The 26,506-nt window shown below is 46.2% G+C and overlaps 2 protein-coding genes across 3 annotated transcripts in view; one reads left to right on the forward strand and one right to left on the reverse strand.

The window, feature by feature from the left end:
• Positions 1-3,688, reverse strand: part of ASF1A (anti-silencing function 1A histone chaperone) — a 29,345-nt gene extending 25,657 nt beyond the window's left edge. Inside the window, exon 1 of the mRNA XM_075338294.1 lies at positions 3,354-3,688. Within this exon, the coding sequence (XP_075194409.1) occupies positions 3,354-3,462 (109 nt within the window). The 5' untranslated portion in view covers positions 3,463-3,688. The remainder of the gene's footprint in view (positions 1-3,353) is intronic.
• MCM9 (minichromosome maintenance 9 homologous recombination repair factor) overlaps positions 1-26,506 on the forward strand; it is a 123,396-nt gene that overhangs the window by 69,757 nt on the left and 27,133 nt on the right. For both annotated transcript variants that reach the window (XM_075338296.1, XM_075338295.1), the window contains exons 8-9: positions 14,775-14,949; positions 23,679-23,881. In XM_075338296.1, coding sequence (XP_075194411.1) covers positions 14,775-14,949; positions 23,679-23,881 — 378 coding nt within the window. The remainder of the gene's footprint in view (positions 1-14,774; positions 14,950-23,678; positions 23,882-26,506) is intronic.

A 26,506-nucleotide genomic window follows, 5' to 3' on the forward strand; every position in this document is an offset into this window, starting at 1 on the left:
ACATTTAGTTGTTGCTGTCTCGCTGTCACACACAGCGATGTGTGCTTCACAGCGGGAGAGCGACGACTAAAAAATGGCCCAGGACATTCAGCAACAACCAACGACCTCACAGCAGGGGCCAGGTTGTTGCTGGATGTCACACACAGCGACATCGCTAGCAACATCACAAAAGTTGTTCGTTAGCAGCGATGTTGCTAGCGATGTTGCTTAGTGTGACGGGGCCTTAAGCAAAAATGTCAGCCTCTAGATGTGGAAAGCTGGTATAGACCTACCTCAAAAGACTTACAGCAGTAATTACAGAGAAAGGTGGTCCTACAAAGTATTGACTCGGAGGCTGGATACTAATGCATTTCACAATTTACAGATGTTTTTTAAAATATTTAGAAAACAAAGTTTCCTTTTCACGTCACAAATATGCTACTATGTACTGTATATTACATGTTGTCCCAATAAAAAAAAACATTTACGTTTATGGGTATAACGTGAATAAATGTGGGAAAGTGCACAGGCAGAGTCAGGGAGCTGAGGTGGCTATACCATACTGTATAAAGCCTGTTTCACACATCAGTGTTTTACATCAGTATTTCATCAGTATTTGGATGCCAAAACCAGGAGCGGAACTTACAGAGAAGAACTAGAATTGAAAGACTGGCACCTGAGCTGTGCTTTGGAGACTCTCCTGGTTATGGCATCCAAATACTGAGGACACACTGATGCAAAATACTGACGAGTGAAAGAGGCCTAAGCAATGTATACACATGTGTTGTACCTCACATCTCCATCCCAGTGTGGGGACTAATGGCCAGGTACAGGCGGGCAGTGCAGGGATAGGGAGCTGAGGTGGCTATAACATACTGTACACATTACATACACAAATTAGATACTCAGTATGGATACACACATTTGTATCTCACAGCTCCATCCTGGTGTGTGGTCTGATGCCTAGGTACAGCCCTGGCCCAGCAGAGTCAGGGGTCATTGAACTGAGGTGTGTTAGCTATGGTGACTTTACCATATGGAGTGTATATATAATGTGTGTACCTAATGTATACACACACATTTGTACCTCACAGCTCCATCCTGGTATGTGGTCTGATGGCCAGGTACAGGCGGGCACTGCTGGGATAGGGAGCTGAGGTGGCTATACCATACTGTACACATTACATACACAAATTATATACACTCAGTATGTATACACACACATTTGTACCTCACAGCTCCATCCTGGTATGTGGTCTGATGGCCAGGTACAGGCGGGCACTGCAGGGATAGGGAGCTGAGGTGGCTATACCATACTGTACACATTACATACACAAATTATATACACTCAGTATGTATACACACACATTTGTACCTCACAGCTCCATCCTGGTATGTGGTCTGATGGCCAGGTACAGGCGGGCACTGCAGGGATAGGGAGCTGAGGTGGCTATAACATACTGTACACATTACATACACAAATTATATACACTTAGTATGGATATACACACATTTGTATCTCACAGCTCCATCCTGGTATGTGGTCTGATGGCCAGGTACAGGCGGGCACTGCAGGGATAGGGAGCTGAGGTGGCTATACCATACTGTACACATTACATACACAAATTATATACACTCAGTATGTATACACACACATTTGTACCTCACAGCTCCATCCTGGTATGTGGTCTGATGGCCAGGTACAGGCGGGCACTGCAGGGATAGGGAGCTGAGGTGGCTATAACATACTGTACACATTACATACACAAATTATATACACTTAGTATGGATATACACACATTTGTATCTCACAGCTCCATCCTGGTATGTGGTCTGATGGCCAGGTACAGGCAGGCACTGCTGGGATAGGGAGCTGAGGTGGCTATACCATACTGTATACATTGCATACACAAATTTATATACACTCAGTATGGATACACACACATTTGTATCTCACAGCTCCATCCTGGTGTGTGGTATGGTGCCCGGGCACAGCAGTCAGGTGTCATTGAACTGAGGTGTGTTAGCTATGGTGGCTTTACCATACTGGGTATCCATATGGGGTGTATATATAATGTGTGTACCTAATGTATACACACGACTGTACCTCTCACGCCTCTGGTATGTGGTCTGATGCCCAGGCACGGCAGGGTCAGGGAGCTGAGGTGCATTAGCTCTGTTGGCTATACCATACTATGTATCCATATATAGTGTGTAAGTCATGTATGCACACGTATGTACCCTCATACCCCCGATGTGTGGTCTGATGCCCGGGCACGGCAGGGTCATGGAGCTGGGGTGCATTAGCTCTGTTGGCTATACCATACTGTGTATCCATATATAGTGTGCAAGTCATGTATGCACACGTATGTACCTCATACCTCCGCTGTGTGGTCTGATGCCCGGGCACGGCAGGGTCATGGAGCTGAGGTGCATTATCTCTGTTGGCTATACCATACTGTGTATCCATATAATGTGTGTAAGTCATGTATACACACGTATGTACCTCATACCCCCGCTGTGTGGTCTGATGCCCGGGCACGGCAGGGTCAGGGAGCTGGGGTGCATTAGCTCTGTTGGCTGTACCATACAGTGTATCCATATATAGTGTGTAAGTCATGTATACACACGTATGTACCTCATACCCCCGCTGTGTGGTCTGATGCCCGGGCACGGCAGGGTCAGGGAGCTGAGGTGCATTATCTCTGTTGGCTATACCATACAGTGTATCCATATAATGTGTGTAAGTCATGTATACACACGTATGTACCTCATACCTCCGCTTTGTGGTCTGATGCCCGGGCACGGCAGGGTCAGGGAGCTGAGGTGCATTATCTCTGTTGGCTATACCATACTGTGTATCCATATAATGTGTGTAAGTCATGTATACACACGTATGTACCTCATACCCCCGCTGTGTGGTCTGATGCCCGGGCACGGCAGTGTCAGGGAGCTGAGGTGCATTATCTCTGTTGGCTATACCATACTGTGTATCCATATAATGTGTGTAAGTCATGTATGCACACGTATGTACCTCATACCCCCGGTGTGTGGTCTGATGCCCGGGCACGGCAGGGTCAGGGAGCTGAGGTGCATTAGCTCTGTTGGCTATACCATACTGTGTATCCATATAATGTGTGTAAGTCATGTATACACACGTCTGTACCTCATACCCCCGGTGTGTGGTCTGATGCCCGGGCACGGCAGGGTCAGGGAGCTCTTCCTGTGTGTGCCGCTGGCTCTCATCATGGCTGCCACTCTGGCACCTCGTCACAGCTGAAACTTTGCCCGTGCCGCCCGCATTCCCACGCACACAAGTTTGGATGCCAGGCCAGCAGCCTGCCGTTTAACCCCCCGTGTGCCGGCACACTCACCTTCCGAGAGGTCCTCTATGCATTCAAAGGTGATTTCGAACTGGAAAGGGTTGTAGAAGGGCGAGGGGTTGTCCAGCACCACTACGTTGTTCACCTGGACCTTTGCCATATTTCGGGGCCGCCCCTGGCCGCGGTGCCGGGGACGCTGGTGCAGCAGCCCGCACTCGTGCTTACTCCATGGAGTCGGCGGAATTTCCTAGTTTTCCCTGCTCACTTCTCTCCGGCACATTCTGCTCTGTTGCTATAACAGCGTGTGCGCGGATTGGCTGCTCCCGAGCCCTCCCCTGACGCTAAAAGCTCCACGAAGGGAAAAGACGGGCTGCTCATGACCGGTGGGGCTGGGAACGTTTATCTGCGGCGCCCCCTGGCGGCCCACCGCACCGGAGTCGGGACCACAGCGGGCACTGTCCTCAGCGCAGGCTCCAGGGGATGGTCCCTACCTGTGCTGCTGGCACTGTCCTCCTCAGCGCAGGCTCCCCGGGGATGGTGACCCTGCCTGTGCTGCGGGCACTGTCCTCCTCAGAGCAGACTCCCCGGGGATGGTGACCCTGCCTGTGCTGCTGGCACTGTCCTCAGAGCAGACTCCAGGGGATGGTGACCCTGCCTGTGCTGCTTGCACTGTCCTCAGCGCAGGCTCCCCGGGGATGGTGACCCTGCATGTGCTGCTGGCACTGTCCTCCTCAGGGCAGGCTCCCCAGCAATGGTGACCCTGCCTGTGCTGCGGGCACTGTCCTCCTCAGAGCAGACTCCCCGGGGATGGTGACCCTGCCTGTGCTGCTGGCACTGTCCTCAGAGCAGACTCCAGGGGATGGTGACCCTGGCTGTGCTGCTTGCACTGTCCTCAGCGCAGGCTCCCCGGGGATGGTGACCCTGCCTGTGCTGCTGGCACTGTCCTCCTCAGCGCAGGCTCCCCGGGGATGGTGACCCTGCCTGTGCTGCTGGCACTGTCCTCCTCAGAGCAGACTCCCCGGGGATGGTGACCCTGCCTGTGCTGCTGGCACTGTCCTCCTCAGCGCAGGCTCCAGGGGATGGTGACCCTACCTGTGCTGCTGGCACTGTCCTCCTCAGCGCAGGCTCCCCGGGGATGGTGACCCTGCCTGTGCTGCTGGCACTGTCCTCCTCAGAGCAGACTCCCCGGGGATGGTGACCCTGCCTGTGCTGCTGGCACTGTCCTCCTCAGAGCAGGCTCCCCGGGGATGGTGACCCTGCCTGTGCTGCTGGCACTGTGTTCCTCAGCGCAGGCTCCCCGGGGATGGTGACCCTGCCTGTGCTGCTGGCACTGTCCTCCTCAGCGCAGGCTCCCCGGGGATGGTGACCCTGCCTGTGCTGCTGGCACTGTCCTCCTCAGCGCAGACTCCCCGGGGATGGTGACCCTGCCTGTGCTGCTGGCATTTTCCTCCTCAGCGCAGACTCCCCGGGGATGGTGACCCTGCCTGTGCTGCTGGCATTTTCCTCCTCAGGGCAGGCTCCCCGGGGATGGTGACCATGTCTGTGCTGCTGGCACTGTCCTCCTCAGCGCAGACTCCCCGGGGATGGTGACCATGTCTGTGCTGCTGGCACTGTCCTCCTCAGAGCAGGCTCCAGGGGATGGTGACCATGTCTGTGCTGCTGGCACTGTCCTCCTCAGCGCAGACTCCCCGGGGATGGTGACCATGTCTGTGCTGCTGGCACTGTTCTCCTCAGAGCAGACTCCAGGGGATGGTGACCATGTCTGTGCTGCTGGCACTGTCCTCCTCAGAGCAGGCTCCCCGGGGATGGTGACCCTGCCTGTGCTGCTGGCACTGTCCTCCTCTGCGCAGGCTCCCCGGGGATGGTGACCCTGCCTGTGCTGCTGGCACTGTCCTCCTCAGCGCAGGCTCCCCGGGGATGGTGACCCTGCATGTGCTGCTGGCACTGTCCTCCTCAGGGCAGGCTCCCCAGCAATGGTGACCCTGCCTGTGCTGCGGGCACTGTCCTCCTCAGAGCAGACTCCCCGGGGATGGTGACCCTGCCTGTGCTGCTGGCACTGTCCTCAGAGCAGACTCCAGGGGATGGTGACCCTGGCTGTGCTGCTTGCACTGTCCTCAGCGCAGGCTCCCCGGGGATGGTGACCCTGCCTGTGCTGCTGGCACTGTCCTCCTCAGCGCAGGCTCCCCGGGGATGGTGACCCTGCCTGTGCTGCTGGCACTGTCCTCCTCAGAGCAGACTCCCCGGGGATGGTGACCCTGCCTGTGCTGCTGGCACTGTCCTCCTCAGCGCAGGCTCCAGGGGATGGTGACCCTACCTGTGCTGCTGGCACTGTCCTCCTCAGCGCAGGCTCCCCGGGGATGGTGACCCTGCCTGTGCTGCTGGCACTGTCCTCCTCAGAGCAGACTCCCCGGGGATGGTGACCCTGCCTGTGCTGCTGGCACTGTCCTCCTCAGAGCAGGCTCCCCGGGGATGGTGACCCTGCCTGTGCTGCTGGCACTGTGTTCCTCAGCGCAGGCTCCCCGGGGATGGTGACCCTGCCTGTGCTGCTGGCACTGTCCTCCTCAGCGCAGGCTCCCCGGGGATGGTGACCCTGCCTGTGCTGCTGGCACTGTCCTCCTCAGCGCAGACTCCCCGGGGATGGTGACCCTGCCTGTGCTGCTGGCATTTTCCTCCTCAGCGCAGACTCCCCGGGGATGGTGACCCTGCCTGTGCTGCTGGCATTTTCCTCCTCAGGGCAGGCTCCCCGGGGATGGTGACCATGTCTGTGCTGCTGGCACTGTCCTCCTCAGCGCAGACTCCCCGGGGATGGTGACCATGTCTGTGCTGCTGGCACTGTCCTCCTCAGAGCAGGCTCCAGGGGATGGTGACCATGTCTGTGCTGCTGGCACTGTCCTCCTCAGCGCAGACTCCCCGGGGATGGTGACCATGTCTGTGCTGCTGGCACTGTTCTCCTCAGAGCAGACTCCAGGGGATGGTGACCATGCCTGTGCTGCTGGCACTGTCCTCTTCAGCGCAGGCTCCCCGGGGATGGTGACCCTGCCTGTGCTGCTGGCACTGTCCTCCTCAGCGCAGACTCCCCGGGGATGGTGACCCTGCCTGTGCTGCTGGCACTGTCCTCCTCAGCGCAGGCTCCCCGGGGATGGTGACCCTGCCTGTGCTGCTGGCACGGTCCTCCTCAGCGCAGACTCCCTGGGGATGGTGACCCTGCCTGTGCTGCTGGCACTGTCCTCCTCAGAGCAGGCTCCCCGGGGATGGTGACCCTGCCTGTGCTGCTGGCACTGTCCTCCTCAGGGCAGGCTCCCCGGGGATGGTGACCCTGCCTGTGCTGCTGGCACTGTCCTCTTCAGCGCAGACTCCCCGGGGATGGTGACCCTGCCTGTGCTGCTGGCACTGTCCTCCTCAGCGCAGACTCCCCGGGGATGGTGACCCTGCCTGTGCTGCTGGCACTGTCCTCCTCAGCGCAGGCTCCCCGGGGATGGTGACCCTGCCTGTGCTGCTGGCACTGTCCTCCTCAGAGCAGGCTCCCTGGGGATGGTGACCCTGCCTGTGCTGCTGGCACTGTCCTCCTCAGAGCAGGCTCCAGGGGATGGTGACCATGTCTGTGCTGCCGGTCTCATTCCGTCCTGTAAAACCCAGGGTCAGCCGGCACATCTTAGCCAGTAGCCACAGACCATGAGGTCTGGTCATTCTACCATTCTCATCACTTTGAAGGGTTAAATAGTTTAAGGTAGAACTCCCCTTGGTTCCCATTTCATCTGAGATTGGGAAGAGGGGGGATCAAGCCTAAAATAATTGAATAATTGATAGAATGATTTATACCTGATGTTAATGGTCTGCACTGGTCACTGCTGGAGGGAAAATGGGTTATTGAATTATAAACCGAGAAATACAAAAAAAAAGAAGGAAATGCACAAATCTGAACTTTAGTTGGCGTCACTTGCTCTTCTGTGCCTTATTAACACTCTGTTTGCCTGTCTCGCCCTAGTCACCACGCCTATGCAATTACTCATCCATGATTGTTACATGACGCTACATGTCGGGTCATATCATCCAGGGAGTTTACCGAGATTTATGGAGGAACCTGTCTATAATCTCCCGGTGCCATTATATGCATTAGGTAGCCTTTTGTAACAGTACATGGCGCTATTCTCAAGGGCTGCCATCTTTGTAGTGCTGATCACACAGGATACTGCAAACAAATGGCCACCAGATACATATGACAACTAGTATGTTACTAGGTCATGTGCATGCCTTCTGGGACTTACTGGTTTTATCTTTTTGGATCTAGTTTTCACCTCATCCTGATCTATCCAGTGCAATAAATGGACAAAGCATGTGAACTTGATATTTGTATGTATGTCCTACTGTAGTGTTCTGTGTACCATCACATTAATATTATAGTGTGCGGTCTGTTCACTGCAAAAATAAATGAATAAAAAGCATTGTTCTCTGAGCAACTGCTGAAAATGCTCTGTGATGAGTTGTTGTTTGGGCCCAGTGGTCCCCAAACTTTCTTACTTTGAGGGCCACATTCCATTCTGGTAGAAGGTTGTGAGCAACGCTCAGCAGCACCCCTCCCATTTACACTATAGTAAGACCAAGAGCCCCACAGTCCTAATATGCCAACCAAAGCCTCCACAGCAAACCTTGTACCCCCTCCCTAATAGGCAGTGTACTTGCATCTAGGGGTTCCCATTTACTCCCTTTTGGCATTCTTGCATCAAGCACATGCATCACACTATCACACCCAGCTTCAAGCACCTCCCCTAACTGGCAGTAGCACTCTATCTCCAATATTTATCCTCCATTCCCCACCTATATATGCGCTCCTAGATCTGCTCTTCCGTGCAGGTCTACTCAAAAAAGTCACCATGTGAAGACCAATGCAGGTCTACCCACAAGTCACCATGTGAAGACCCAATCTTCTTAGCAATTTCCAACACCTGGTGCTTCAGCACCAAATTGACAGAGTGCCACGATCCACATGGGCCAGGAAGCCACAGGTTGGGGACCCCCTGTTGTCTATCACAGTTCGTGCTCTGTAGGGGATCGTGGGCCTGTCCTGCAGGATCTCTAGAGCTGTGTTGGGGATTGTATGGGGTTGATTACACGCTTGACAATGCTGTTGTATGAAGGTTGCTCTTTGGGTTAACGTAGACCAGGGACTATGATGTAGACCGCATGTAACTGTATGAACGAGTTTGTATTTTGGTTAAATCAAGTGTGCGCTGGAGTGACATACACCAAGTTCACTGAGAGACCTTCACCTCTTCATTTATTTCCCACCACCAGAAAGGTGGTCCGTTATTTCTGTCGTAATTTATGCCACTTTTGTGGTGTTTAATTAACATATATTTTTTAGATGCCCTTGTCAAAGTACGCCCATTTTTTTTTAATTTTATTTTTATTTTAAAGTTGGCAGAAATGGCTGTGAATGGACTAAAGATGCAAAAAGGTGCAAACTTTTTTATTTCAAATTGTGTAAGATTTTTGTGAAACTTTTAAGAAGTTTTGTGCCACAAAACAGCATGATGAATCTTAGCAAAAATGTCTAAGTATTTGGCCGTTTCAGACACACACATTTTCTATGCACATTATTCTATGCAGTTACTTTTTCTATTATGTAAAGGTTGACGCCCCATCAGATCTTGGAAAGATTATTGTCTTTGCAGATACAAAACCAGGGATGTTTCTACCGTAGAACTAAATGAACAGCTAGCCTCAAGCTGTGCTCTGAAGTCTCAGGGGACAACAGTGAGGGGAAACGGTGAAAAAGGGATAGCATGAAGTGGGAACAGTGTCAAGGCCATACTTAATAAGGGAGAACAATGTGGAGGTTGTAGTTAATAATGGCATCAGTGTGGAGGCAATATTTTAAAGGAGTGGACAGTGGTGAGGACTAGTAGCATAAGGAGGACAGTGTGAGAGAGAGTTTGTGCAGCAAGCACAGTAAATTATAATATTTACACAAGCAAAACAGTAACAATGTTTTGAATTTTTGACTTTCCATATCTCACCATCCACTGCAGCTTTGAACTTGAGATTACCATCACTTTATAAACTATCATCTTGGCTATCTCAGACATAGACTTGACTTGCAACTATTTAGCATATGATTAGTTATGCAGCTTCTTGTCATGTCACTGCATTATTACTGTTTTGCTCTTGGTGGAGGAAAAATATTTTTCTTCCTGTACACTGCAAATTACAACCTGTTCTCACATTCCCCAATAGCTCCGTGTGTTTATTAGGGTGATGCCCAAGAGAAAGGTCACTGATTTGAATCGAGGAGCAGCTATAAAGATTTCCCAGGAAAAGAGAAATGCATCATCCAGTTCATCGATGGTAGTCTCTCAGCTAAGAAAATTGCCAGACTGCATCATGTAAGTGCCATGAATAGGCAATGAAGTCCATCCATCCATCCATTCAACAGCCACAAGGTGGATATCCAGGCAAAATATTGGAGTCAACAAATCGGCTTATCATAAAGTTTTATCAGTTCTGGCGTGACAATCACTGCAGTGGAGGTGGCTTGTATGATTCGTAATAGTGAGATCACAGTCATCCATGCAAGCACCATGTGACACACATTACACAAGTCTGGGTCAATGATGATCTCTATGCTGAGCTACCATATATGTGATTATCCTTCAAGACAAGTTATTTCGTACACTCGGGTAATATGGGTATAAAAAGGACGACAAAGTGTTCCAGCAGGAAAATAAACTGAAGTATATGTCGAGATTGGCAAACAAATGGTTCAATGACCATGACATAGAAGTGGTGACTTAGCCCCCACATTCCACAGGCCTCAACTCAATTGAAGACTTGTATACATGTACTGATAATGATAATTCTACTATTGCAATGGCTGGGTATCAAAATAGGAGGAACCGCATGCGGCTTTTTTTTTTCTTTTCATCTTTAAATAAATAATTTTAAACTGCGTGCGTTCCCCCCCAATTTTGATACTCAGCAAAGATAGAGCCTGATAGCTGGGGGCTGGTATTGTCATCTTGCAGCTTCCTGAAATTGCCACATGCATTAGATGCGACAGTCTCGGCACTTTACCTGGCTCTTCCCGATTGCCCTGGTGCAGTGGCAGTCGGGGTATTAAGGAATTAATGGCAGCCCACAGCTGTCACTATGTCCTAGATTAGTAATGGGAGCCGTCTATGAGATCGCTCATTAAACAAAAACACCAACAAATCCTTTATTTGAAATAAAAGGCGAAAAAGCACCTTCTTTCACCACTTTATTAACCCCCAAAACACTCCTGCAGGATTGCAATCCATACACTGTCCCACGATGATTCCAGCACTGCTACATCTTAATTCTCACCGAGCTGCAATAGAGCATGACCGCCTGCTGTGAGGTTCAGGCAGCGACTGAAGTGAGCCGCACAATCAGCGGTGACTGTGACTGTGGGAACCTTCAGCTGTGGCTGCAGCTAACCTGAGCAATGTCACCGCTGATCATAGCTCAGTCTCTCTGAACCTCATAGCGGGCAGTCATGTTGTATGGCATTCTCTGTTAGCTTCAGATGTAGCAGAGCTGAATCGTCGTGGGATCTTGTGTGGATTACGTCGGACCTGCCGGGGTGTTTTGGGGTTAATAAAGAGGTGAAAGAGGGTGTTTTTTTTGTCTTTTTATTTCAAGTAAAGGATTTTTTGGGTGTTATTTTCTTTTGCTTACAGATTAGTGATGGGGGGGGGGGTGTCTCATAGATGCCTTCCACTACTAATCTAGGGCTTAGTGGCAGCTGTGGGCTTATTATTCAATTGCCACCGCACCAGGGCAACAGAAGAGCCGGGTCCAGCGCCAGAATTGGCACATCTAATGGATGTGCCACTTCTGGGGCGGCTGTGGACTTCTATTGTTAGGCTGGAAAGGGCCAAATAACCTTGGCCCTTCACACCCTAATAATATCAGACCTCAGTTGTCTGCTGTACCTTGGCTGGTTTTAAAAAAAATAGGGGGGGACCCCATGTCATTTTGATTTGTTTTTTTGTTTTTTGTTTTTTGTTTTTTTAAAATAACTCAAATAATTTAAAAAAAAAAAAAGCATGGGATCCCCTTTGTTATTCATAACCAGCCAAAGTACAGCAGACAGCTGAGTGTTGCAGTCTGCAGCTGCTGCTATTCTTGTGCTGGATATGGCAAATGGGTGGGGGGACCCCACATCATATTTTTATCAAAAAGGAATTCAGAAAACAGCTGACCAAGCTAACAATCCCTCTATCTATCGAGCTATTCTGTTCTTTCTTTTTATCCCTTCTATATTTGTTTTCCATCTATTCTAGCTATCTATCAATTATCCTATCATATTTTGTTTCTCTTTAAAAAAAACGCATTAACAAAAACGTGGCAAAACGCATGTCATGTGTTCTTTCATGTGTATTTTGGGCCACAAGCTGCATTTCTGTGACCACAGGATAAAAAGATGCTCTCAAGATGCACCGTGCAGACATAGCCAAAGGCGGAGGATTATAACGGGCTGTGCTCTGAAAAGGCTTGAGGTTTTCCGCATGTGAAAAGTGAAACTTTAAATGCCAACATTTGACCTCCCAACTAACAGTTAAATTGTAGTAATGCCGAAAAGTGGATCAGGCTCCGGAGATGTGTAACACAGCTTCTGTCTTTAATGGCAAAGACTAGAGCTAAGCTCCAAACACTGCTGTTAACCTCTTAGATGTTGCTGTCCTGGTGAGTCTCCTTAAAGGGTCAATATTGACTTTTGGGGTTGCTATTTCCATTAGGTGGCACTACAGTTCAAGTACTCTTCCTCTCTGAAGAGGCAATTCACATATGTCCTGACATTGGCATAGAAATAAAGTGATCGCTGATGTACGCTTGCACCAGCTCTCATTGGTCCGATAAGACTGCATTGATACTGATGGGTTGCCATGGTGGGCCAGGGCCTGCTGAAGATGCCTGTCTTTGCTATTTATGGGTCTTTGGGCTCTCTGACAAGCGTATGAATATGAAAATGCAATTCGAGGTAATAAAAGAAAAAGAAGGGATTGGGATTGCACTCTGATCATTGTTATTCAATGAAGCAGTGCAGATCTGCAGGGTTTTTTTCCTCGGCTGTATTTGGCATAAGAAAAAAAATTGCAGCATGTTGTGATTTGACTCCAAAATCAGTACAGCGTGAGGAAAAAAAACAGGTGCCATACAGTCAGGTAAAAGATTTCTAAAAAAAAAAAAAAAAAAAGCAGATTGCATAGGGCAACACATGGATGACTGGTGAGAAGAACAAAAAAAAAATCATCCCACTGTTATGGATAAGAATGGGACCGTTTTTTTTTTTTTTGTTTTTTTTTACACTTGTGTGATCCCAGCCTTTTGTTTATCGTACAAGTCATAAGACCATACCAAATTCAAGTCTTGTACAGGAACTAGAAAAGTAAAAATTCCAAAAATTAAAATTACCCCCGTGAAAATAAAATTATAAAACAGACACATTTTGTAGCACCATATCTGTAAAGATCTGATCCATCAAAATTATCAAGATATAAAATTAACTTATATGGTAAAAAGAAGAAAATAATGCCGGGTACACACATCCGGCTTTTCGACGGTTTGACGGATGCGGCGCACGCCAGTACAGTATGATACAGTACAGTGGCAGCGCCACAACTTCCGGGTCACATGCTCCGGTCACATGACAGCATGTGACCGGCGCTTATTGCGTTCCCAGTGTACTGTATACACTGTACTGGCGTGCGCAGCATCCGTCAAACCGGTGAAAAGCCGGATGTGTGTACCAAGCCTAAATATGCCATAATTGAGTTTTGTCATCTCACCCCCCTTTAAAATAAATTAAATAAGAAGATCAAAACGTTATATGTACCTCTAATTGGTCTCAATAGAACTCAGCTCACCATTCAAAAAAATTACGCCCTGCTGCAGATCCATGGACAGAGAAATATAAATGTTCTAGGCTCCTAAAAAATGGCATCACAAACCAAAAATGATCTAAAGAAAAAAATTAATTACTACCGTGTTTTTCCAAAAATAAGACCCCCCCCCCCAAAAAAATAAGCCCTAACAGGGATTTTCAGCATTTTCGGAGAAAGGCTTAATTATAAGCCCTCCCCCGAAAATAAGCCGTAGTCGCGGATCAATAATGAAGTGTCCGTGCAGCTAAAAAAGATAGATACTGCAGGACATTTCATTATACACAGCGGCACCCAGCAACTACACTCACCCGACACTGAGCGGCAGGACCTGCAGTGATCACACACACACACACACCAGATCTCACACACAAACATCAGATCGCACACATAAGCAGATCGCACACACATACATCGGATCACACGCAAACATCAAATCACACACACATCGGATCGCACACACATCGGATCACATACACACTCACCTCATCCAGCGACACCGATCTCTTCTCGCCGGGAGAATCCAGAGAGGCAGTGCAGTGGAGCGCAACGAACAGGACCTGTGGCCGGACACGTGACTTGCTCTCATCCCCTGCTGCAGGAAGTGAAGTGAAGTGAAGTGAAGTGAAGTGAAGTGAAGTGAAGTGAAGTGAAGTGAAGTGAAGTGAAGTGAAGTGAAGTGAAGTGAAGTGAAGTGAAGTGAAGTGAAGTGAAGTGAAGTGAAGTGAAGTGTGTGTCTGCGATCGGATGTGTGTATCTGTGATGGCTGTGTGTGCCTGCGATCTGCTGTGAGTGTGTGTGTGTGTGTGTGTGTGTGATCTGCTGTGTGTGTGATCTGCTATATGTGTCAGTATGTCAGCTAGCAGCAGGGGAGGACGGCGTGCGGCACCGACTGGAGATCACAGGAGGACCTGGGAACCACGCAGATGTCCTGGTCTGGTGAGTATGAGTCTCCTGGGAAGTGGGGGGGTCTGCTTTTTTGGGGGGGTAAACTTACCCCCAACCGTGTTTCTCCAAGAATAAGACCTCCTCCAAAAATAAGCCCTAGTGCTTTTTTTGGGGGAAAAAAAAAATATAAGACAGTGTCTTATTTTTGGAAAAACACGGTATTATTAATGTCCTATTAAAAATCCTATGATATTCACACAAAAAATCTTCAAAGGGTTAATCCCATCTCCAAGATCTTATCCCAATAGGTAGTAGGTGTGATCATATTATCGCACTACTCTAGAAATGATGTTCACAGGTGATTTTTACACTGATGAATACTGCTAAAGCAAAAAACAATGATCTTCAGTGCAGGTTTATATTGCAGTGAGGGAAAGGGTGCCATTGCAATTTTCAACTCCGGCAGCAGGATTTGGCCCTGTACAAAAAGTATGAGAACACTTTATTACAGAAGGTAGACCTGGAATTGTTGAGTGCTCTTCCTGGTAATTCTGTTGTTTTGAAGGAGCAATTGGACTTCTTTAGTAGAGCAGTGATATAGCTATATTTTGATACTAACTTGCACAAAGATTAATAGAAATTGTAATTTTTTTTATTCATTTATTTATTTATTTTTTTAAAGGATTGACTGTAACTGCGGTGAAGGATTCGGGGGAGTGGAACCTAGAAGCGGGAGCTCTGGTCCTGGCAGACGGGGGTCTTTGCTGCATTGATGAATTTAACAGCATTAAAGAGCATGATAGGACAAGTATCCATGAGGCAATGGAACAGCAGACAATAAGTGTGGCCAAAGCAGGGTAAATCCTATTAATACTTTTTTGCAAAATTAATATCTTGTTTTTGCATTCATTCTTTATTTTAGTTATAACATGAGTCAATTATTAGCATGACTGCTTAGATCTGAGGGATTTTAACGATCACCTAGTGTCAAAGGAATTATCTGAGTGTTTAGGAAATAATCTACTGCTAATATATTATATATGTAACAAAGAAACATTTTCCACCTGTTAAATCCCCCACCACTCCAGTGGTCTGTGACATACTTTATTTTCCTATAATTTTTTAGGGTTGTTCAGACAAATATATAGTACTAGCTGTAATACCCAGGCGTTGCCCGGGATAGTAACTATCTCTGTCTCTCTCCCAGTCTTTGATGTCTGTCTCTTTCCCCATCTGTCTCTTTCCCCATCTGTTTCTGTCTCTTTCTCTGTCTCTTTAATTGTCTGTCTCTGTCTCTTTCCTTGTCTGTCTCTTTTTGTCTCTCTATATCAGTCTCTCCACTGACATTACCTCACACATAAGCTTCTTATACTAACAATGTCTTTCGTTCCTATAGCAACCAATGACACCTGCTATTAATAACCTAATAGCTCTCAGCCTCATTTACTTTAATGGGGGCAGATTTTTTGGAGAGTAACTGTAAAGCGTGGGGTTAAATTTTCCCGTCAAAACATAGTTTATGACGTTCCCTGAGTCACACAGGGTGTCTGTGCAAAATTTTGTGATTGTAAATGTGACATTGCGGATTCCTTTAGCATACATACATACATACATACATACATACATACACACATGCATACATATACATACATACATACATACATACACACACACACACACACACACACACACACACACACACACACACGCATGCATGCATGCATGCATGCATGCATGCATACATACATACATACATACATACATATACACACACACACACACACACACACACACACATACATGCATACACTCAGCTTTATATATTAGATGGCTGTGAGTTGTGCTAGTTAAAATCTGATGATCTGACAATCGTATATGGATGACAATATGGTTTAAAATTGTCCTAGTTGTCTCTTGGAAACTGACAATTTTTCATACACTAATCTGAGTCTGTCCTAAGGTCAGTGATTTGCTGCACTGGAGATAGAGCAGAGGATTTAATTGTTGACACTTTATAAATGTATTTATTTATTTTTTTTTTAAACTAGGTTAATTTTTTTTACAGTCTCAAAGCAGTAATCATCATAGAATTATATGCGGCAGCACAGTATTAGCCATGATGGGATTATACATACAGTAGAAGCTCTGCAGCACAATATTACACCATAGAATTTGATGCAGCAGCTCTGCAGCACAATATTACACCATAGAATTAGAAGCAGCAGCACTGCAGCACAATATTACACCATAGAATTAGATGCAGTAGCTCTGAAGCTTAATATTACACTGTAAAATTATATACAGCAGCTCTGCAGCACAATATTACACCATTGTCATGCTTACACGTGGCGGACGCGTTCAGACTAACCGACATCTAGCACACGACAAAAATACAGCAAACAATACAATAAGAAAGGGGATCACCGGAGGCACAATAACAATGTGGGCCCTAGCACTAGTAGAGAGGTAGATGGGACACATCCTATCCTCACCTGCAGCTCTCCCTACACTACTAGCCAGGCGCTATACAGTCTCCACAACAGTTTCCTTGTACATATTAGTGCAGTGGTGGGGCTAGCATCTTTCACCTGCCAACACACTAGCCAGGGCAACTACAGGGTTTTTAGCTGAGACCCTGAGAAAAACCCTGTAGTTGCCCTGGCTAGTGCGTTGGCAGGTGGGAGACGCTAGCCCCACCGCTACATGAATATGCGCAAGGTAAGACAAACCAGGGAAAACAGCAACAAAAATAGGATAAAGTCTGGAAAGCTTCTGGAACACTCCTTCTCCGCTCCTTCCACCAAGGGGGCCAGTATTCAAATCAATTTGTTTCTTCAGTAAGGATTGCTGGGTAACACCTCTGTTTAAACCTGAAGGGGTGTGGCTACAAAGCAGCAGCAACTGAACCACTCAGCTAGGAACTGCTGGAAAAGCTGCTATCAGCAAAACTTGGCATTAACTGTTTCAGTACTAAGAGAAACGAAACAACATTTAAATGTAGAGAGCCAGATGGAGATGAGAGACTCCAGTCCTAAAGCTGTCACTAATATCCAGAAACAGGGCGATGACCGTGACAACCATAGAATTATATGCAGCAGCTACGCAGCACAATATTACACTGTAGAATTAGATGCAGTGGTGTATCACATGACAGGATCTGATACAGCAGCTGTGTAAAACAATATCACACATTATGATATCCAGACTTATCAGGCAGATAATCAGCTTAGATACACCTGTTCAATGGATAATATTGCACATCAAAGATTTAAGCCTGATTTGCATTCGTACTGTGCTAAAGTTTTCATTTATATTTTCAAATACTGTGATTTAGATGGAGCCCATAATGGTGGCAATCAATTTGCACGCTTTCTGGCATCTGTTCCTGCATTGATCACTTTCTTTAGGATGACACACAAGCGTGGTCTAAAAGTTAGAGTACAAAGTGACTGACTGCTCCATTATAGTACTGATTCAGTCAGGGGTTCCATCTAAATGACAATTATCATGGATTTCAATGGAAACTAAACATAGAGCACAATATGATTTCGACCCTACGTTAAGGCTATGTGCCCATGTTGCGTTCTGTCCCTGCAGAAATTTCCGCAGCGATTTGAACAGCACATGTGCGCTTCAAATCGCTGCAGAAACACTGTGTACTGAAAAGCCGATTTCATGTGCTCTGGATGCAGCCTCTCCCATAGAGAGAGCGGGGGCTGCATTCAGAGCACACGAAAAAGTGACATGTTGCTTTTTTTGGCAGCATGCAAATCGCTGCGTTCTAAAACGCAACGTGTGCATGGATAATGCACAATCTTCATAGATTGTGCTGGGGACGCGGGACGCATGCAGTTACGCTGCAGTACAGAACGCAGCGTAACTGCATGCAAATACGCAACGTGGGCACATAGCCTTACTTACACTGAATATGTGTTGCCTAAGACAGAGGTCCCCTACCTTTCTAACCTGGAGAACTACATTCAGCTCTTAGAGAGGGTCATGGGCCACATTCAGCTCTGAAAGAGGGTAATAAGCCACATCCAGCTGCACCCGCTAAGTGTAGTGACACCCAAAGCCCCCATTTCCGGTATAATGACAGTCACAGGTTTACCACAGGAATCACAAGCAGTATACCAAGATCCAGGAGATCCTAACTTGCCCCGATTCAGATCTGTTTTTCTGTGTCGGGCTACTCAGTAAAGTCTCCACCTGCTCTTCATAGATGTTTGCTGGACCTGGTGTTGATGCACCAAGCTGGCAAACAGGCCGCAAGCCACATATCCACAGGCCTGTAAGCCACATGTGCCTCTTGAGCCACCAGTTGGGAACCCCTGCTCCAAGATATCATTTGTTTACATATTCTTGCTTATCAATGCAGTAGGAAACTCAAATACATCATTTTATTTTGCTCAGATATGAGTAATCATGGCATTAGATACATGGGCATCAAGTGGACCGTGAACCATGCCACTGCCAATAACAGGCGGAGCTGCCAATTTCAATATGGCTGTTTCCATGAATTGTATTCAGGATGGCTTTATCATCATGCTAATGAAAATATTAACTTATTTATTGTCAAAAAGTAATATGTTTAATTATATTTTACTGAATTCTTAATGTAATATAGTTTAGTAAGTTTGTTGGTGATGAGGCCCCTTTAAATTCTTAGACATTTAATTTTAATAATGGAGATGATAAACTGAAAGGAAAAATAAAATACTTTTATTGATTGCGCCTCTCCAAAATCAGCAGAGACAGAGCTGTTTATAGGTAATAATGATGCCCTTCGTACTTGCAGCATAGCATTTCATTTTTTCTAGACCGAAAACACAGGAACCACAAGAGGTTATGATCACAGCTCACCTCCTCCCCTTCCCTGGATCTACATTGGTCATAAAGCACACAATAAAACCCTCCCATAAGTCAATGAACATTGAAAGTCAGTTGCTTCCTTTGGTAGAAGTAGGTGATGAAAAGCATATCTCTAAATGTATAGGGAAAAGAATTCAAATAGATTTTCTGCAACTCAGTCATCATGTCAAGAGCGTTGCGCTAAATTGGTGAGCATAGCGGTTCTACCTGTGTAGATGACACAATAAACTCAAGTCACTGAGCTCACTGATTGTCCCCAGTGGTTGTTACAAGTATCAGATAATGGTGACAAACCAGTTTTTTTTTTTACTGTTGAATTCAGAATTATTATAAAGCCATAAAAATAAATGGGACATTGCTTTTGAGTTGTGGTTCAACAGAAAAATGTTACGCGTAAAACACAAACGAAATGAAGATGGCCTGGATGGTACCCCTAGAAAATATTGAATATGATTTGACCATAGGGAAATATTAAACTAAGGTGTGTACTGTAATTGGCATCTTCAGTGTCTCCAAACTTCTTTCAGTCAGTCTGCTTATTTATAGTGTGAAAAATAGTCACTGTGAGGTTGTCTCAGGAGATTAGAAAGAAAATTATAGGCAAACATGTTAACAATAAAGTCAATAAGACCGTCTCCAAACAGCATGATGTTCCTGTTACTACAGTTGCAAATATTATTCAGAAAGTTAAGGTCTATGGGACTGTAGCCAACTTCCCTATTCGTGGCTGCAAGAGGAAATTTGATGCTAAATGGAAGAGATGGATAATATGAATAGTTATCAAAGAGCACAAGCACTGCTTCCAAAAAGATTAAAGGTGAACTTCAAGGTATATCAGTCTCCCGTTGCTTTCTTAGTCACTTCATGGAAGATCACCGATGAGGAAAACACGTTTGAAAGTAAATCCTTACTTAATTATATTATATTATAAAGAGGCCATAAAGCTTCTAGGAGAATTTCAGAATTTCCTTTGGACAGATTACATGAAACTGGAGCTTTTTATCAAGGCACATCAGCTTCATGTTCACAGACGCAAGTAAAGCTTAAAAGAAAAGAAGATTGTGCCTACTGTGAAATTTGAAAAAGGCTTGGTTATGTTTTGCAACTGCTTTGCTGCATCTGGCACAGGGTGTCTTAAACCTGTCCAGGGTACAATGAAATTTCAAGACTATCAAGGTATTTTGGAGCCAAATTTCCTTCCCACTGTCCAAAAAATTTGGTCTGGGTTCAAGGTGATTTGTCCTCCAACAGGGTAAAGACTCAAAATACCACTAGAAACATTCAAGAATATTTGAAGGGGATATCCGGGACTTTAAAAAAATAAGTGCATAAGCAGTTATGCATTTATAAGTAGTTGCTAACCACCTTCCTGTTGAGCCTGGCATCATTGCTCACTGGCATAGAGGAGTCACAGATCTCTCCTGCTGGCAATTTAGCTGCTTCCGCTGACATCGCATCAACAGAGCAGTGGCATTTGCAACTTTTAGAGGTAATGATTCCAGCTGTCTCAGGTGTGAATAGAGCCTTCACCAGACTGCATGTTCCTGCTCCTTCCACCGATCTTCAATGAGATTTAGATTTCAGCTCATAGAAGCTACTTAAGAATAGTCCAATGCTTTGCTCTTAAAGGGAACCTGTCACCAGATTTTTTACCTATTAAACTAAAAGAATCACCTTCTGCAGCTCCTGGGCTGCATTCTATGAAGGTGCACCTTGGCCCTGACTCCCCTTCCAGACCCCAAAAATAACTTCATAAAACTTGGCCGTTAGGTATGCTAATTACCTTGGTTGGCCAGATGGACGGGCTCATTTTCTGCTCTTTTATCCCCCTCCTGCCGCTGATCGACGTCCTCCTTCTTTGATTGACGGGATGATGCCCTCCGTCAACCTTCTCGTCGCATTTTCAAATCTCGCGCCTGTGCTGTTAGGTCTGCTCGCGCATGCGCATAATAAGTATTATACAAGCTATTTCATTTTTGACTTGCAGGACCTGTGCTGAGGTCATATGCATGTGACCAGAAGGGGTGGGGCCTCAGCCAACAAAGCTATAACCAGGAAGTAATGTTTTTCTGTTGGCTCAGGCCCCACCCCTTCTGGTCACATGGATATGACCTCAGCACAGGTCCTACAAGTCAAAAATTAAATCGATTGTATAATACTTATCGCCTCCCCCTGTTAGAATTAGCATAACTATGAATACCCCCCCCCTCCAGATATTATCCGATACTCAGCTGCTGTCACTCAAGAAGCTAATGATTTTATAAACTTTACTTTCTTGGATTTCAAAACCTATACATCATAGCTGACCACTACAGGTATGTATAGAATCAGCCTGATAGTGCCAGTATAGCACTGGCTTTAGGTTATATAGGAAAATCCTGGTGATTGGTTCCCTTTAACTCATGGAAAGAAGGTGCAAAGTGCAGCTGCATTCAATGTGTAGCAGCCGCTGCTGCTGGGTATTGCAAAACTGATTCTATTAAAAGGAATAGGAGCTGATGTGCAGCACTCACCATCGGCCTCTACACATTAAAAGGAACTGCAAAGTGCATCTCCATTCAGTGTGTTTATATGGCTACAGTGGGAGCAATAACAGCTTATCGGTGGGGGTGCCAGGTGTTGGACCGATACCAGTCTGATTTGGATAACCTATCACCGCAATAGGTCAGCATTATCCTCTCACTGGACATCCCAGCGGCATCTAGAGGTTTAATTGACCACAATTTGTCCTCACGATAACTGTGCAAAAGGGTATTACTTAAGTGTTCAGCTGTCAACCTGCTCAGCCTACACCGACTGGTTAGCACTACAAACTTATTTCTTCGTGATGGCTGTAAAAAAGGTGTTTGGGCAGTTTTTATGATGGGTAATGACTAGGGATGAGCAAACCCATGGAAGTTTGGTTCATCTGAACTTCAGATAAAGTTCGGTTTGGAACCCGGACTTGACCTCAACCCCAATGTAAGCCACTAATTGGGCAGTTGGGGTTTCCACCCACATGCAGCCAGCCATAAACTGATTCCAGGGACAGGTGGATGGGTGTTTGCATTTTTTTTTTTTTTTTTTTGTGGTGCACACCACAACTCACACTGTTGATACTCGGTGCAAGTCTTTCAAACACTGCGAGCAACTCACACTGGGCTAAGCACAGAGAATACCCAAGCACAGCGATGCTCGTGTGAGTGGTCAGCATACGTAAAGCAACCAAAGTGTTTGTTTTTTTTCTAAAGTCTGTGTTTGGTATGAATACCGAACCTGAGGCTCGCTCATCTCTAGTAAAGACTATTTAATTTTTCTGGGTTTGTTTTTCATTTAAAAGATTTAGGTTTTCAGGATGTTTTTGGTTGGGATTTTTTGCGCAGAATTGTATGAAAGGATTTGTCCAATACTGAAGATGCTATCCCTATTTCATGGTTAGCCTTCCACTAATGTACATTTAAATTCTACCCTGTCCTGGTCACCTAATATTCTGCTTATGGATGCATTGTACTTCCAATGAGTTCTGTTCAAATCACCCACCATCACTTGGGCTGTCCTGAAAGGAACGTCATCACATTAAGATCCTAATTTAGTATATGGTAAGTTGTACTCTGCATAATAGCTGAGGGGTGATTAAAATGGAACATCATAAAAGAAATGCATCTGAAAAATCTGAGCAATGCCTGACCTGGAGCAGCATCAACATATCCACAGGACGGAAGATAAATCTACGAACAATTGTGGCTCATCCTTCATAATGGCGGTCCCAAGTTCCCTGTCCTCTCTTCTTCAGCGCATACACTTAGGGGCACTTTGCACACTACGACATCGCAAGCTGATGCTTGCGATACCGAGCGCGATAGTCCCCGCCCCCATCGCAGCTGTGATCATGGTGATAGCTACCGTAGCGAACATTATCGCTAAGGCAGCTTCACATGCACTCACCTGCCCTGCAATGTCGCTCTGGCCAGCGAACCGCCTCCTTATTAAGGGGGCGGGTCGTGCGGCGTCACAGCAACGTCACACGGCAGGCGGCAAATAGCAGAGGAGGGGCGGGGCAGAGCGGGACTTAAACATCCCGCCCACCTCTGTCCTTCTGCATAGCCGGTGTGAGCCGCAGGACGCAGGTACGGAGATGTTCCTTGCTCCAACGGCTTCACACACAGCGATGTATACTGCCGCAGGAGCGAGGAACAACATCGTACCGTCGCAGCAGCGTAATTATGGAATTCCCGGACACTACACTGATTATATGATTACGACGATTTTGCGCTCGTTAATCGTATCATCTAGGATTTACACACTACGATGTCGAGAGCGACTCAGGAAGTGCGTCACTTTCGACATGACCCCACCGACATCGCACCTGCGATATCGCAGTGGGCAAAGTGCCCCTTAAACTAGAGCTCCACTGCTGCCCCATTTAAAGTCAGACTCCCTATTATACTAATCAATGTCTCCCCCATCGATCACATATTTATCCCCTATCTTGAGTATAGGTGATAAATGTCTCTTATGGGCAAACCTCTTTAATTTAACATTGTGTAAGAGGGTACTGAAAATAGCAGGCCAGGTTTATTATAGTTCTCTTTTTTTTGTACTCATTAATAAAAGTCCAATATTAAAGTAAGTTTTTTTTGTTTTTTTGGGTTTTTTTTTAATAGTAATTTTATATGTGAAGACCCTGTAGTTACAATTTGTGAATAAGGTTAAGAATCCTTTTCTTTCTGCTTAGGTTGGTATGCAAATTAAACACAAGAACCACCATACTGGCTGCCACAAACCCAAAAGGAGCCTATGACCCAGAAGAATCCATCTCTGTAAATGTGGCTCTGGCCAGTCCTCTTCTCAGTAGATTTGATCTGGTGCTGGTATTGCTGGACACAAAAAATGAAGACTGGGATAGGATCATCTCCTCATTTATATTGGAAAATAAAGGTACTGCAGATCAGTGGTGTGAATACTGCTGTTAAAGGGTTTCATCTCTGTCAGTTGTGTTAAATTAATTTTCCAGATAGGCCCATGAGAGACTGTGACTGGTGTAGAGGACTCAACCAATAGGCTAAAATTAATTCTGCTCAATATTAATATGAACATATTAATTATTATTTTATATTAATATTGTATTACTTAATATTAAGCAGAATTACGTATGCTAGCATCCTCCTATATACAGTATGAGCATAAATACAGCACTCCCTATATATAGTATGGGCCTCCACACAGCCCTCTATATACAGTATGAGCCTCCACATAACCCTCAATATACAGTATGAGCCCACACACAGTCCACCCTATATACAATATGATCCCCCCCTCCCACGTAGCCCCTCTATATACAGTGTAAGCCCCCACATAAACATTCTATATACATTATGAACCCCCACATAGCCCCCTATATGCAGTATGAGCTGCAAAATATCCTCTATATACACATTGAGCCCCCACATAGCCCCCTTTATACCGTAAGGGCCCCACATAGACTCCTCTATACATTGAGCCCCACATTGTCTTTCGTATACATTATGAGCTCACATACAGCTTTCCCTATATACAGTATGATCCGCCCTACATAGCCCCTCTATATATGTGAGCCCCCACATAGCCTCTGTATATACTTTATGAACCCCACATAGCCTCCTGTATACAACATGAACCTCCACATAACCTCCTATATACAGTAAGTCCACACATAGCTCTTAAATACAGTATGATCTCCACATAGACTCCTCTATACATTGAGCCTCCACATAGCCTCATATTTACAGTATGAGCCCCCACAGAGCCTCCTACATACATTAAGCCCACATAGCCTGTTATATACATTATGAGCCCAACATATCCTCCAATATACCGTAGGAGCCCCCACATAGCCTCCAATATACCGTAGGCGCCCCCACAAAGCTTCCGGTATACAGTAGGAGCCCCCACATAGCCTCCGGTATACAGTAATAGCCCCCCACATAGCCTCTGGTATACAGTAGGAGCCTCCACAAGGCCTCCTTATACATGCAAATATCCCATATACGTGAAAAGCAAAATGTAAATAAACCACATGTTCACCTCGCTGTCATTCCCCGGTGCTCTGCACTTGTTTCTTGTTGCCTTCCGCTCCGCACAGAACATGTGATGCTGTTCCTCATTTTGCCGGAAGACTGAGCCAACAGCCCCGCCTCTACCAATGTATTCGCCATTGTCTGCATTCTGTGGATGCAATTAGCAGTGACATTGGGCATCAGTGGCTGGGAAGGATATGGTGCACCTCGTGGTCTACTGTTTTCAGCCCTTTGGCTGTCTTGGTCCATGTGCCAGACTGGAACAGCTAGGGGGCAGTACATGGCCTGCGGGCCGCACTTTGCCCAGCCCTGATCTATGTGAGTGTATTTATTAAAACTTCTCATGTGGATGACGATAATCTCTGTAGAGTAATATGTCAGCACTTCAAATTTATGGCTAAAAATGTGTGGAGTTTGCTGGACATCCTATTGTAAAACCATTGAGGTTATTATGGCTTTGGACCCTTGAAGCATCTATATCCACTTGCACTTTTTGGAAAGTTTCAGGTGCCTTGTCCTCAACATTTCTGCTTCACAATAATAGGACTTCCAGCTGACCCAGAAAGTTAAAAATTTGGTGAGTATTTGGTGATTTATTTTTTTTTTTTATTTTTTTTTACTACAGTATTTGTAGCCAAAACCAGGATTGGGTGAATAATTCAGAAGTGGAGCCCATGTGTCTATTATACCTTCCTCTGATTGTGCCACTCCTGGTTTAGCTACAAATACTGAGATAAAACTCACCAAATACTCAACATGTGCACGTGGCCTTACAAATACTAAGGTAAAAACTCCCCAAATACTCAACGTATGCACAAGCGTGACATCCATGTTGCTGAGCTTATAGAAGACCCATACCATTACCAATGTTTGCCTATGGGTACGCTCACACGAGCGTGAAAATCGGACGAGTGCAATGCGAGAAATTCTCGCATTGCACTCTGACCAGTGTTAGGCAATGAGGTTGAGCTGTTGGTCAGCTTTTCTCGCATCCAGATTCTGGATGCGAGAAAAGCGGCAGCATGCTGCGTTTTGCTGCTACCTCCGTATCTCTCGCACCCATTCAAGTGAATGGATGCGAGAGATACATCGGACTGCACTCGGATGTTATCCCAGTGCAGTGCGATCTACGCACAGGCTGACAGTGGAGGAGATGGGAGGATTAACCCCTCCCTCTCCTCCGCAGCGCCTGCACTCAGCTTCACAGCTGTGACCCGATCGCAAGATCGGGTTACAGTCGCATGACACCCGGCTCACGCTCGCAGCAGAGCCTGAGCCGGGGGACATTAGCATATCGCATCCGATGCTCTTGCATCGGATGCCATACGCTCGTGTGAGTCCAGCCTATGAGAGGTGTCTGGAGAAAACCCTGTAGCAAAACAGAAGATACAGCGCTTCCTGGGTGCAGTGGTTAAGTTAAAGACAGAGTGCTCTTAAAGAAGTTGTCCAGTTACCAAAACTGATTTTTTTTTTTCTGATAAATATTGCTAATATGTGCCTCTCCACA

The sequence above is a fragment of the Anomaloglossus baeobatrachus genome, chromosome 3, assembly GCF_048569485.1.
Source record: "Anomaloglossus baeobatrachus isolate aAnoBae1 chromosome 3, aAnoBae1.hap1, whole genome shotgun sequence".
NCBI lineage: Eukaryota > Metazoa > Chordata > Amphibia > Anura > Aromobatidae > Anomaloglossus > Anomaloglossus baeobatrachus.